The 15134-nt window shown below is 45.6% G+C and overlaps 1 protein-coding gene across 1 annotated transcript in view; it reads right to left on the bottom strand.

Moving 5' to 3' along the window:
- The window catches only part of LOC147102048 (protein spinster homolog 1-like), an 82025-nt gene that overhangs the window by 39203 nt on the left and 27688 nt on the right, over positions 1-15134 (bottom strand). Inside the window, exons 3-4 of the mRNA XM_085965067.1 lie at positions 14055-14153; positions 11160-11331 (exon numbers count right to left, since the gene is read on the bottom strand). Of these exons, the coding sequence (XP_085821193.1) occupies positions 11160-11331; positions 14055-14153 (271 nt within the window). The remainder of the gene's footprint in view (positions 1-11159; positions 11332-14054; positions 14154-15134) is intronic.

Below are 15134 nucleotides of genomic sequence, written 5' to 3'. Positions count from 1 at the left end.
TACAACGGAGACCGCAAGAATATGGCACAAATGAAATGTCATACCGAACAGTGAAGTGCTATTGCTGCAGCAGAACAACACATGACCATAATGATTGCTGGTTCAAGGACAAATTGTGCAGACAGTGTGGAAAAGTAGGACACATAGCAAGAGTCTGCAGGTCGGGAAAGAAAACCAGCAGCAAGAAATCTCCACAGGAGAAGTACAAGAAGGTACATAAGGTGACGGAGAGTAGTTCAGACGAACAGAAGAGTGATACAGACTCCGGAAGCAAGGAGCTGGGTTGTCTGAAACTACATAATGTGATCAAAACGGAGGATCACCAAACTATCTGGGTCACGCTCAAGATAGCAGGAGTCCAAGTGAAAATGGAATTGGACACAGGATCAGCCCTAACAGTCATAAACCGAAGGGACTACAAGCGGCTATTCTCACATATACCCTTGAGAGATACAAAGATTGTCTTGAAGACGTACACGGGGCAAAAAGTCTACCCCAAAGGAAAAATAAGGGTGAACGTTATACATAATGGCAAGGAAACACCAAAAATGGACCTATCTGTATTGCCAGATGGAGGACCACCACTACTAGGACGTGAATGGATCCGGAAGATACAGCTAGATTGGCATTCCATACAAGCACTGACTGTAGATGCCAAAAAGGATGACGACGTCACACCTGGACGACTGTCAAAAATGCTAACTGACGCACAAGAAGTGTTCCAGCAAGGACTCGGAACACTAAAAGGCGTAACAGCGACGATCAAAATAGAGGAAAATGCAAGCCCAAAGTTTTTTAAGGCCAGACCGGTACCTTATGCGATCCGCCCAGCCGTCGAAGCAGAGCTGGAAGGTTTGGAACGTTCAGGAGTACTGTCCAAAGTGGACTGGAGTGAGTGGGCTACACCCATCGTTCCTGTAATGAAGAGGTCGTTGAGTAATACGCCTGGGGAACCAAAGAAGGTTCGCATCTGTGGGGACTTTAAGGTGACAGTGAACCCAGTCCTTCACACGGTACAATATCCGCTTCCACGGATTGAAGATATTTTCGCCTCGCTATCTGGAGGGAAACGCATCACTAAGATTGATCTGGCCCAGGCGTACCTGCAAATGGAGGTAGAAGAAGCCTCGAAACAGTACCTCATGATCAACACTCATAAAGGTCTCTACCAATACAACTGGCTGGTGTTCGGGGTAGCATCAGCTCCGGCTATTTGGTAAAGGGCAATGGAACAAGTCCTGCAAGGGATTCCAGGGACCTAGTGTTATTTAGACGACATCCTGGTCATGGGCGAAAATGACAGTGATCACCTCGCCAACCTGGAGCAGGTGCTCACTAGATTGAAGGAACATGGGCTCCGAGCTAATCGCCACAAATGCGAGTTTTTCCAGAAGCAGATCTCGTATTGTGGCCACGTTATTGATAAAGAGGGGTTACATAAGTCCCCTGAAAAGATTGAGGCAGTAGTCAAGGCTCCAGCACCGGAAAATGTGTCACAACTGAGGTCGTTCCTCGGGCTGGTGAACTACTACCATAAGTTCTTGCCGAATTTGTCTACCGTACTACACCCACTGAACACCCTACTGCAAACGGGGGTACCATGGAAGTGGAGTGACGAATGTAAATGAGCTTTCCAGAAGAGCAAAGCATTGATCACATCAAAAGAGGTGTTGGCTCATTTCAACCCAGCACTACCAATTCGGTTGGCGTGTGATGCATCACCCTATGGCATTGGAGCGGTGCTGTCGCACAAATTCCCGGACGGCTCGGAGAGGCCAGTAGCCTTTGCGTCTCGGTCACTAACCTCAGCCGAGCGTAACTACGCCCAGATTGACAGGGAGGCCCTCAGCCTAGTGTGGGGAGTGAAAAAGTTCAATCACTATCTGCACGGGCAGAAGTTCACCTTGCTGACTGACCACCAACCACTTGTCTCCATCTTTAATCCAAAGAAGGGCGTTCCGGTGATGACTGCGCAACGGCTACAAAGATGGTCCCTTTTTCTAGGGGCGCACCAATATGAAATCGAGTATAAGGGCACGAAACAGCATGGAAACGCTGATGGGCTATCACGCCTGCCACTGCCTACTGCGGAGGAAGCACCAGCAGTGGATCCTGTCGAAATATTTAATTCGACTATAATTGAATGCTTGCCAGTAACTAACGCTGGTATAGAGAAGGAGACCCGAAATGACCCGACACTGTCTCGGGTATATGATTTGACGGTGAAGGGATGGCCAGCACATGGCGACTCACTGTTGCCAGCATTCTCATCCAGAAGAGAACAGCTGTCAGTATGCCAGGGGACCTTGATGTGTGGATCCCGAGTGGTAATTCCACCCAAGATTGATTAAGAAAGGGAAGATAGATTATGAAAGTAAATTAGCAAAAAATATAAAAACAGATAGTAAGAGTTTTTATAGTTACATAAAAAGAAAAAGGGTGCCTAAAGTAAATGTTGGTCCCTTAGAGGATGAGACCGGGAAATTAATGGTGGGAAATATGGAGATGGCAAAAACACTGAATGAATATTTTGTATCAGTCTTTACAGTAGAAGACACTAAAAATATCCCAACACTGGACAAACAGGGGGCTATGGGGGGGGGGGGGGGGAGGAGCTAAACACGATCAAAATCACTAAGGAAGTGGTACTCGGTAAAATAATGGGACTCGAGGCGGATAAATCACCTGGACCTGATGGCTTACATCCTAGGGTTTTGAGGGAAGTGGCGGTAGGGATTGTGGATGCATTGGTAATAATTTTCCAAAACTCCCTGGACTCAGCAAAGGTCCCGGCAGACTGGAAAACTGCTAATGTAACGCCCTTATTTAAAAAGGGCAGTAGACAGAAGGCTGGAAACTATAGACCAGTTAGCCTAACATCTGTGGTAGGTAAAATATTGGAGTCCATTATTAAGGAGACAGTAACAGGACATTTGGATAATCATAATTTAATAGGACAAAGTCAGCATGGTTTTATGAAGGGGAAGTCATGTTTGACAAATTTGCTGGAGTTCTTTGAGGAAGTAACATATAGGGTGGATAAAGGGGAACCAGTGGACGTAGTGTATTTAGACTTCCAAAAGGCATTTGACAAGGTGTCATACAAAAGGTTATTGCTTAAGATAAAAAATCACGGGATTGGGGGTAATATTCTGGCATGGATAGAGGATTGGCTATCTAACAGAAGGCAGAGAGTTGGGATAAATGGTTCATTCTCAGACTGGCAATCAGTAACTAGTGGTGTTCCACAGGGGTCAGTGCTGGGTCCCCAACTCTTTACAATCTATATTAACGATTTGAAGGAGGGGACCGAGTGTAACATATCAAAGTTTGCAGATGATACTAAGATGGGAGGGAAAGTAGTGAGTGAGGAGGACATAAAAAACCTGCAAGGGGACATAGACAGGCTAAGTAAGTGGGCAGAGATTTGGCAGATGGAATACAATACTGGAAAGTGTGAGGTTATGCACTTTGGCAGGAAAAATCGTAGAGCAAGTTATTATCTTAATGGCAAGAAACTGGAAAGTACTGAAGTACAAAGGGATCTGGGGGTCCTGGTGCACGAAACTCAAAAGGTTAGTATGCAGGTGCAGCAAGTGATTAAGAAGGCCAATGGAATGTTGGCTTTCATTGCTAGGGGGTTAGAATATAAAAATAGGGAGGTATTGCTTCAGTTGTACAAGGTATTGGTGAGACTGCACCTGGAATACTGCATACAGTTTTGGTGTCCATACTTAAGAAAAGACATACTTGCTCTCGAGTCAGTACAAAGAAGGTTCACTCGGTTAATCCCGGGGATGAGGGGATGGACATATGAGGAGAGGTTGAGTAGATTGGGACTCTACTCATTGGAGTTCAGAAGAATGAGAGGCGATCTTATTGAAACATATAAGATTGTGAAGGGGTTGGATCGGGTGGATGCGGGGAGGATGTTCCCAATGATGGGTGAAACTAGAACTAGGGGGCTGAAATGAAGAGTAGATTGCCTTTCTAAAGCTAGGCTTTATTAACCTTAGAAACCAGCAGCACATCTTAAGCACCCAGTCTCAATCAAAGCTGTGGAGAACTGAATTTAAGATGGCCACCACAGATCACATGACATCAACTACCAATGGGTTTACAGCATATATCTCAAGGCAGGAAAACAGGCAACCAATTACAATGCTTCTTATAAAACAAGAATAATCACCACATTCACCCCTCCTTTTAAAATATACTTCAACCTAGGTAGCCTTTACAATTTACAATTAATTATTTCTGACTAAAACAATACATGTATAATGTTTCAACAATTTTAAAATTTTACTATCAAATTATTTTAAAAGTCCATTTTTAATCGGTCAACCGGATATCTTGTTCGTGTCGACCTTCTTAACCTTGGTGAAATTCCTTGCCCTCCCACACCAGGAGACACAGAAATATCTTCTGCAGGGAGGCTATCAATATCCCGATTATCAACGGTTTCCGGATTGGAAGTCCCATTAGAAGGTAAACTGGGAGGGTCATGAACATCCATCGGGGGCAGACTAAGAGGATTGTAAGTGTCTGCAATAGGATTGGAAACATTCGTAGTATCTGTGACGACATCAACATTATCTGAATTATGGCTATTGTTAATATCCTCAAAAGAGGGCTGGCCACCACAAGGAGCTAAGTCTTTAACTGAAACCGTACTTTCTTTCCCATCTTGGAATCGAATGTGAGCATATTGGGAATTTGCCTCCAATAGCTCCACCTCCTCCACTAAAGGATCATACTTTGACAGTCTAACATGGCGTCGGAGCAGCACAGGTCCCTGCATAGTAAGCCATGAAGGTACCGAATATCCCGTAGTGGATCTCCGCGGATAGTTGAAGAGACTTTCATGGGGAGTCACATTAGTAGCCGTTGAAAGCAATGATCTAATGGAATGCAGGGCATCAGGCAATACCATTTCCCACTGTGTATTCTTAAGGTTCCGGGATGTCAGAGCCAACATAACTGCCTTCCAGATCACCCCATTGTATCGTTCGCACTGTCCATTACCCTGGGGATTATACGGGGTAGTTCTGCTAGTAGAAATTCCCCGACTCTGGAGGTATTCCTTCAACTGGGAAGACATAAAAGAACTTCCCTGATCCAAATTGATATTCGCAGGCATCCCAAAGATGACAAAAAGTTGAGTCAGACATTTGATAACTGTAGCAGCTGATACATCTGCACAAGGAAAGCCAAAAGGAAACCTTGAAAACTCATCCACAACAGTAAATATGTATCGATTCTGAGTCGTTGAAGGAAGAGGCCCCTTAAAATCAACGCTCAGACGTTCAAAGGGAGAAGTAGCCTTTATAAGATGAGCTCGTTGAGGCTTAAAGAAATTCGGTTTACACCGAGCACAGACAGAGCATGACGAAGTCATCCGCTTGACGTCTTCAACTGAAAAGGGCAAATTCTTACTGCGTACGAAGTGTATCACCCTTGTAACACCAGGATGGCACAAAGCATTATGAAGATTAATAAGCGTATCTCCGTGAATCACAGAACAATAAGCCCTCGACAGTGCATCAGCGGCAACATTATCCTTCCCCGGACGATAGACTATATCAAAATGGTAGCATGCCAACTCAATCCTCCACCTCATTATTTTATCATTCTTAATCTTTCCAAAATGTTTGACATCAAACATGAAGGACACAGATTTTTGGTCAGTTACTAACGTAAAATGTCGCCCAGATAAATAATGTCTCCATTTACGCAGTGCTTCTACTATTGCGTACGCCTCTTTCTCTATTGATGAATGTCTCTTCTCACTATTGTTCAGAGTACGTGAGAAAAAGGCCACAGGTCTTCCATTTTGGTTCAGAGTAGCCCCAATTGCAAAATCGGAAGCGTCCGTCTCAATCACAAAGGGAACCTGCTCATCAATAGAATGCACAACTGCTCCAAGGATATCCTTTTTAAGATTATCAAAACACATCCTGGCCTCCCATGATAGTGGATATGTTGTAACCCGAATAAGGGGCCGGATCTTCTGCGAGAAGTTTGCAATCCAATTAGAATAATAAGAAAACAGTCCAACAACTCGTTGCAAAGCCTTAGAATTAGTAGGACAAGGTAAATCAATCAGTGGTCGCAGCCGTTCTGGATCTGGTTTAATCTTGTTTCCTGAGATAATATACCCCAGTAAATTTACCTCGGTGGTCGAAAAGATACACTTCTCTTTGTTAAAAGTTAAGCCAACTTTTTCCGCAGCTTGAAGGAATCTTTCTAAATTAAAATCATGCTCCACCCTTGATTTGCTACACACCGTAATGCCATCTAAATATGAAAAGGTGTCAGAAAGAGAGTTATCACTTATAAAAGCATCCATTGCCCGTTGAAAACAGGCGACACCGTTGGTAACACCAAATGGTACTCGGCAAAACTGATACAGCTTTCCACCAGCCTCAAAGGCCGTATATGGTTGGTCCCTCTTAACGATAGGAATCTGATGATAAGCACTCTTTAGGTCAATAGTGCTAAAAACCTTATATTGAGATACTTTATTGATAAGCTCATCAATCTTAGGCAGGGGGTACGCATCTAATTGAGTATACCTGTTAATAGTTTGAGAGTAGTCTATCACCATTCGCTTCTTATGTCTCTCATTAGTGGTGACAACTACCTGTGCCCGCCAGGGCGAGAAACTAGGTTCAATGATTCCTTCCGATAAAAGACGTTGAACTTCAGAATTAATAAATTCTTTATCCTGACTGCTATACCTTCTTGACTTGGTAGCAATTGGCTTACAATCCGGCATCAAATTGGAAAAAAGTGATAATGGAGAAATGGATAAAGAAGTTAATCCACAAATAGACAAAGGTGGCTTAGTTCCTCCAAAAGAAAGACTGAGAGACTCATGTAATTGAAGCACATCATGACCAATCAAAATATCCGCACAGAGATTAGGCAGAACAGATAGGCGTATATCAGTATATGTATTACCTAGGAGAATTAATTTCACAAGGCAACAACCAGCTACTTGTGAGGTGAGAGTCGTCTGAGCCATACACACCTGATAAGTAACAGGCGAAATTTTCAAACGCTTCTCCCTCACAAACTGAAGACTAATAAAGCTCTCAGTACTGCCCGTATCTATAAGGGCCTTCACTTCTAACCCATTAACTTGGGCCATAACTATAGCTTTGTTTAGGCCATGGGCAAAGGCGGCAGAAACTGATGCAATAAACGTCCTATCTAAAGGCTGACTAGTCGCAGAGGAGGCAACCGATTTGCAAACACGTGTGTAATGACCTCCCTTGCCGCATTTACTACACACAGCCTCCCGGGCAGGGCACTTCAGACGGGGGTGCCGGGCGTTCCCGCAAAAATAACACTTCTGAATCCTAGAGGCAACAGCTGCCGAAGTAGAAACTGTTTTGGAATCTGGTAAACCACTCCTATTAAGTCCACATAATTCCTTTTCATCCAGAACTGCCGAAACCACGGTCACAGGCCGATCAAAAAGAGCATAAGAATCCGAACTTCTCTGAGCCAAATCCAATGTAGAGGCTTGCTCAAAAGCACTCGAGATCCAAGGTTTTATTTTCTAATAACCACTGACGAATTGATCTAGACAGTAATCCATTAATGAATGCATCCCGTACCGACTCTTATATTCTTCTGCAGACACAGCCTTATAATTACAGTTAGCACCAAGGCGCCGGAGTGCTTGTAAATAAGCATCCAAGGATTCTCCCGCCTGCTGCCTACGGGCAGATAAAAGGTGACGTGCAAATACCTCATTCTTGGGTTTAACAAAAAAAAATTCCAACGTAGAAATAGCCAGTTCATAAGTTTCACAGTCCAAAATATACTTGTACACATCCGGAGCAATATAGTTGATTAGTATATCCAACTTTAGAGATTGCTGATCCAACACACCCAAAAAATTTTTTAATGTACGATACCAATGTTTCCATTTATCATCCACTCCTGCAGAATTAGGGTCAGCATTAAATCGTTCCGGTTGAAGATATCGTTCCATTATAGCAAAAGGTTAATAAATTGAAATGAAGAGTAGATTGCCTTTCTAAAGCTAGGCTTTATTAACCTTAAAAACCAGCAGCACATCTTAAGCACCCAGTCTCAACCAAAGCTGTGGAGAACTGAATTTAAGATGGCCACCACAGATCACATGACATCAACTACCAATGAGTTTACAGCATATATCTCAAGGCAGGAAAACAGGCAACCAATTACAATGCTTTTTATAAAACAAGAATAATCACCACAGGGGCATAGTCTTAGAATAAGGGGCTGCTCTTTCAAAACTGAGATGAGGAGGAACTACTTCACTCAGAGGGTGGTAGGTCCATGGAATATGCTGCCCCAAAAAGCTGTAGAAGCTACATCATTACATCAATTTAAAACAGAAATAGACAGTTTCCTAGAAGTAAAGGGAAGAAAGGGTTATGGGGAGCGGGCAGGAATTTGGACATGAGTCTAGGTTCGGATCGATCATGACCCTGTGGGTAGCGGAACGGGCCCAGGGACCGTGTAGCCTGATCCTGCTCCTATTTCCTGTGTCTAATTCTGTTAGATTCAGGAGATGGTTCTGTGATAGTAGATTGGCGGTTAGGATCAGATCAGCCATGATCTTATTGAATGGCGGAGCAGGCTCGAGGGCCGATTGGCCTACTCCTGCTCCTATTTCTTATGTTCTTATGTTCTTAAGGGAGAGAGTGCTCAATGAGCTTCACGACGGTCATCTGGGAGGGGTGAAAATGAAAAGCCTTGCTAGGGCTTATGTGTGGTGGCCGGGTATCGATCAGCAAATCGAGGACCTGACAAAGAGCTGCTCAGGATGCCAGAAGGTCCAAAATGCACCACCACATGCCCCTCTACACCCATGGGAGTGGCCCTCATCTCCATAGCAACGGGTGCATATTGATTTTGCTGGTCCATTCATGGACTCAATGTTTTTAATAGCCATGGATGCGCACTCGAAATGGCCTGAGGTGATCAAAATGTCCTCCACCACCACGGAGAAAACTATTGCAGTCCTACGGACCATGTTTGCCAGGAACGGCTTGCCAGAGCAGATTTGCTCTGATAACGGACCACAGTTTGTGTCCGAAGAGTTTCGAAGATTTATGAAAAGGAATGGGGTAAGGCATTACACATCCGCCCTGTATCATCCAGCCACAAATGGATTGGCTAAGAGGTTCGTACAAACCTTTAAAAAAGCAGTAAAGGCCACGTGCGATGACGACATTCCACTGCAGCATAAGGTGGACAATTTCCTGTTAGCCTACAGAAATGCGACACATGCAGTCACCAACCAGGCCCCGGCCATGATGTTCTTTAACCAAAGGTTGAGATCTTGTCTGGATTTGCTCAGACCAAATGTACGAAGAGATGTTGAGAGTAAGCAATTCCAGCACATCAATGAGAAGCTGACAAGGAGCTTCAATGTAGGGCAACCAGTCTTGGCCCACGACTACCGAACAGAGAAATGGCAACCAGGAACGATATGCACACGGCAGGGGCCACTAATATACACAGTGGATGTTGGGGAGAACATTGTGAGACGCCATGCTGACCAGATCCTAGAGTCACAGGAACGAGTCAACCCCATGTCTCGGCCATAAGTACCTGGTGAGGAACCCGACGTACAGGTCGCATCTACCTCAGAAACAATAGCATTGGAAGCTGATGAATCAACTGACGACAGGGTGTTAGAATCGCCTCCGCACCAAGAGCGAGACACTCGGGAAAGGCGTTATCCAGAAAGAATCAGGAAGCCTCCCCAAAGACTGAATGTATAAATAGACTATTTTCAGTTAATGTTGCATGTTAAAAGTGTTAATTGTAATTAGTTTGATATTTAATTGTTAAATGAGTGTTATGGTACTGTTAATCTAAAAGGGGAGGAATTGTAATGTATGTACCTTTAAGGGGGAGAACTACTTCTAACAGCTCCTGTATCCTGTAGTACCGGCAGTGACCACACCTGTATATAAACCCTGAGCAGTGATCTGTACAGTCAGTTGCAGTTTGAACCCTCATTCAGTAAACACCTGTTGATCGTTCCCTGCAGTCTGTTGTCTGATTATTGAAGGGCACAACATTAAGATACACGGATATAACAACTACCCCCACCCCCACCTCCATTCATAAGAACATAAGAAATAGGAGCAGGAGGAGGCCATTCGGCCCCTCGAGCCTGCTCCGCCATTCAATAAGAACATGACTGATCTTCTACCTCATCTCCACCTTCCCGCACTATCCCCATATCCTTTAATTCCCTTCGTTCCCAAAAATGCATCGCTCTCGGTCATGAATATACTCAACGACTGAGCCTCCACAGCCCTCTGGGGCAGAGAATCCCAAAGATTCACCACCCTCTGAGTGAAGAAATTTCTCCTCATCTCAGTCCTAAATGGCTGACCCCTTACTCTGGGACTGTGACCCCTGGTTCTAGACTCCTCAGCCAGGGGAAACATCTCCTTGCATCGACCCTGTCAAGCCCTGTAAGAATTTTATATGTTTCAATGGGATCACCTCTCATTCTTCTAAACTCGAGAGAATATAGGCCTAGTCGACTCAATCTCTCCTCATAGGACAATCCCCTCATCCCAGGTCCCAGGAATCAGTCTAGTAAACCTACGTTGCACTCCCTCTAAAGGCAATGGTATCCTCCCTTAGTTAAGGAGGCCATGTATAAACCAGAGTAAGGATACTAGGGAACATAGGAACAGGATTAGGCCATTCAGCCCCTTGAGCCTGTTCCACCATTCAATTAGATCACGGCTGATCGGTATCTTAACACCCGTCTTCATTCTGTAACCCTTGTCTAACAAAGGTCTATTAATCGCAGTTTTGAAATTTTCAACTGACCCCCCAGCATCAACAGCTTTTTGGGGGAAGGGAGTTCCAGATTTCCACCGCCCTTTGTGCGAAGAAGTGCTTCCTGACATCACCCCTGAACGGCCTGGCTCGAATTTTAGGGTTACGCCCCCTTTTTCTGGACTCCCCGACCAGAGGAAATAGTTCCGATCTACCCTACCAAATCCTTCAATCATCTTAAACACCTCAATTAGATCACCCCGTAATCTTCTATATTCAAGGGAATACAAGCCGAGTCTGTGCAACCTGTCCTCGTCATTTAACCCTTTTAGTCCCGGGAGGACCATTACCTTGAAGTTGCTGCGTTGCTTTCTTTCGGTCCTTCTCTATATGGTGAGCAGTCCAAAGGAAGAAGCCTCCTCCGACAATGGCAATAAAAGGGCACAGCAGGAAAGCATACTCCAAGCTTACAAAATCCGAATAGTTTGATTTCGGTCGTCCCTTCCGGACGGAGTCGGAAATCTGCATACAGGCAAATCACAAAATGAATCATTTTATACCCCAGTGTTCCTGGAAGGGCTCGCTGCTGCCCCCTCTGTCTGGAGGTCACAACTTTTTTCCAGCTGTGTCACCTCACCCTACACTTAACAAGTGTGAGGCGTCTCTCCTCGGAGAGGCTGACTGTTTTGTTTTTAAATCTGTTCTCGGGGTGTGGGCTACACTGGCAAGGCAGGCATTAAATGCCCCTCCCTCGCAGCCCCGAGAAGATGGTGGTTGGTGGGCCTTCCCCTTGAACCCGCGGCAGGCTCGGTGGCGACGGCGCTCCCACGATGGTGTCAGGGTAGGGCTCCTGCTAGGGCACAGCTACATAGCTACCTGCACCTTGTCCATGTGTTGGCTGACACAGAAAGGCCTGGATTTTCCAATCAGTTATGCCCACCAACTGGGAGAAGGAGAAGAGGTGGGGCTTTCATTTCAATATGTTGATGCTGTTCTGAAGAGGTCATTTAGAGGTCCACGCAATTTCTGTGCATACCCACCCAAATGGAATTGGCATCCCAGGGTTGCCAGGGACAGAGTGGTATTCAAATTTTTGTTAAAGAATCTGGTAAGAATGATGGGAAACTAGAACTGTGGAGGAGCAAAGAGATTTGGGAATCCAATTACACAAATCATTAAAAGCTAGTAGACAGGTGTAAAAAGCAATCAAAAGGCTAATTAAATGTTAGTCGTTATCTCAGAGGGGCTGGAATACCAAGGGAATGAAGTCATGCTTCAGCTGTACAGAGCTCTGGTTAGACTCTATCTGGAGTGACTGCGTTCAGTTCTGGGCCCCGCACCTCAGGAAGGATATCCTGGCCTTGGGGGGGGAGCAGCGCAGATTCACCAGAATGGTACCGGGGCCTAGAGGGTTAAATTATGAGGACAGGTTGAATAAACTTGGCGTGTATTCCTTTGCGTATAGGAAATTGAGGGGAGATCTGACTGAGGTATTCAAAGTGTAAAAAGGATTTGATAGGGTCGATATTTCCTCTGGTGCGGGAATAGAAACATAGAAGCTAGGAGCAGGAGTAGGCCATTCAGCCCCTCGAGCCTGCTCCGCCATTCAATGAGATCATGGCTGATCATCCAAATTCAGTACCCGGTCCCTGCTTTCTCCCCATATCCCTTGATCCCTTTAGCCTTATCATACAGGGCCTTGGTGAGATCACACCCTGAGTATTGTGTGCAGTTTTGGTCGCCTTATCTGAGGAAGGATGTTCTTGCCATGGAGGGAGTGCAGCGAAGATTCACCAGACTGATACCTGGGATGGCAGGAATGACGTATGAGGAGAGATTGGGTTGTGTCAGCAGGATATTTGACCAAGAGGACAAAGGGGCATAATTTTAAAATTAGAGCCAGGCCATTCAGGAGGGAAATCAGGAAGCAATTTTTCACACAAAGGGTAGTAGAAATATAGAACTCTCTTCCCCAAAAGGCTCTGGGTGCTGGTGGACAATTGGAGCTTTCATGACTGAGAGCGATAGAATTTTGTTGGGTCAGGGTGTCAAGGGATATGGAGTAAAGGTGGGTGAATGGAGTTGAGGTACAGATCGCAGCCGATTGAATTGCGGGCTCGAGGGGCTGAAAGGCCTATTCCTGTTCCTAACGTTCCTTTGCAGTCAACCACGTTTCTTGTGTTTGCGTTTAGATGTTCATTAATTATTGCCAACTGTTGTGGCAAAGCCATTCCTTCCCCCTACAGCAGGAAGGCGAGAAGCTCTGCAGCCACCTGCACTCTCGGACCGAGATGTGCGGAGCCCCGTCTTGTCAAAGGAGCAGTGTTTGTGCAGGCTGCGATTCACAAGAAAGGCTGTGATTGAATGCGGCGCATGCCTCAAACCCAACCAAAGACACGGTGGCTGCGACGGTCTTTGCCTTCCATGTCTCCGGATTATTCCGAGGTGCCACTGGCAACCTCAGGCAAAAGTCAAAAGGACTGAGGTACATAATAAATCTTATGTTGTGTCAGCAGGATATTGGACCAAGGGGGGGGGAGCGGGGGCTGAGCATCAGAGTTGAGCATTATCCCATGCACACTCCCACGTTCCAGCCGGAATGACCGTCAGCCATTAGGAGTGGGAATCTGTTCCCGGTCACTGGAGTTAATTGGAGCTCTTCAACGGCTCAGCACAGACTGGGACCCTCTCGTGTACGCCTCATCATCAGCATTCAAGCCATAACTCAACCCCCTACTCCAGGTCCTGTTTGGCTTATAAAATTTAAATGATTCGAAAGAAAGAAGTTGCATTTATATTGCACTTTTCTCGACCTCAGGACGTCCCAAAGCGCTTTACAGCCAGTGAAGCACTTTTGAAACGTGGCAGCCAATTTGCGCACAGCAAGGTCCCACAAACAGCCATGAAATAATGACCAGATGTTTGAGTGATGTTGGTTGAGGGATAAATATTGGCCAGGACACCGGGTTGAAGTCCCCTGCTCTTCTTCAAATAGTGCCATGGGATCTTTTACCCCCCACCTGAGAGGGCAGACGGGGCCTCGGTTTAACCTCCTATCCTAAAGGTGGTACCTCCGACAATGCAGCGCTCCCTGGCTGTAAAGCACGTTAGGACGTCCCGAGGTTGTGAAAAGTGCTAAATAAATACGTCTTTTGTTTTCTCCTGACCACCAGCCACATAGGCCACTGAATTCCATGTTGTACTCACTAGAACTGAGGCCCTGGTGAGAGGCGGATGGTACTTACAATTCCGACGATGTAGGGGCTGCTGGCGTCTCCAAGAACGTGGCAGATGGTTATCTGTACTGCCTCGGCCATTGAGCGACGGGTCGGAATAACAACATACTGGGGAAAAATATAAAAATATGAAACATGAGCTGTAATTCGCAACTGCCAGGCTGAATAGGTACATTTACAGGGTGCTGGACACAAGCAATCCTCCAATCCAGGAAGGTTTCTTCTGACACCAAGGGCGACTCTCTGAGTTTGCCCTACCAGAAGGACTTTCTCATCGGCTGCACATATTGGGAAATTGCGAGCGCACGGCCCTGAATTTTCTGTCAGACTGAAATTCCTGAGCAGGGGGCTGTACATGGACATTAGAGGATCCAGCAATCACAGAATCTTACAGCACACAAGGAGGCCATTCGGCCCATCGTGCCTGTGCCGGCTCTTTGAAAGAGCTCTCCAATCAATCCCACTCCCCCCTGCTCTTTCCCCATAACTCTGCAAATGTTTCCTTTTCAAGTATTTATCCAATTCCCTTTTGAAAGTTACTGTTGAATCTGCTTCCTCCGCTCTTTCAGGCAGCGTGTTCCAGATCACAACAACTCGCTGCGTAAAAAAATTCTCATTTGCCCTCTGGTTCTTTTGCCAATTATTTTCAATCGGTGTCCACTGGTTACCGCCCCTCGGGCCAGCGGAAACAGTTTCTCCTTAGTTACTCTTATCAAAATCCCTCATCATTTTGAACACCTCTATTGAATCTCCCTTAACCTTCTCTGCTCTAAGGAGAACAATCCCAGCTTCTCTAGTCGACACCACAGTGACATCTTGCCCAATGAAACTCTGACCTCTGATTGGTCTATACTTGGGCAGTTCCACACTCAGTGGCAGAAGATACTGAAATCCACTTGCCCATCCATGGGAAGGAGGGATCCATGCAGATGACTGTCTACAGAGAAGGCAGGGTCCATAGGGACATATAAGGAATGAGGAGTGAAGGAACAAATGCGTAAGAAGAGATCCATCGAAGCCCGCGTTAACGAATACCATTATGGAGGTGTTTTTTGTAGACAATCCGCCAAATCCCAAACACTCAAGAGA

Source organism: Somniosus microcephalus, chromosome 22, assembly GCF_052327205.1.
Source record: "Somniosus microcephalus isolate GS21.2 chromosome 22, FLI_Smic_1.0, whole genome shotgun sequence".
NCBI classification, from domain to species: domain Eukaryota; kingdom Metazoa; phylum Chordata; class Chondrichthyes; order Squaliformes; family Somniosidae; genus Somniosus; species Somniosus microcephalus.
This window is presented reverse-complemented; position numbering and strand designations above follow the sequence as displayed.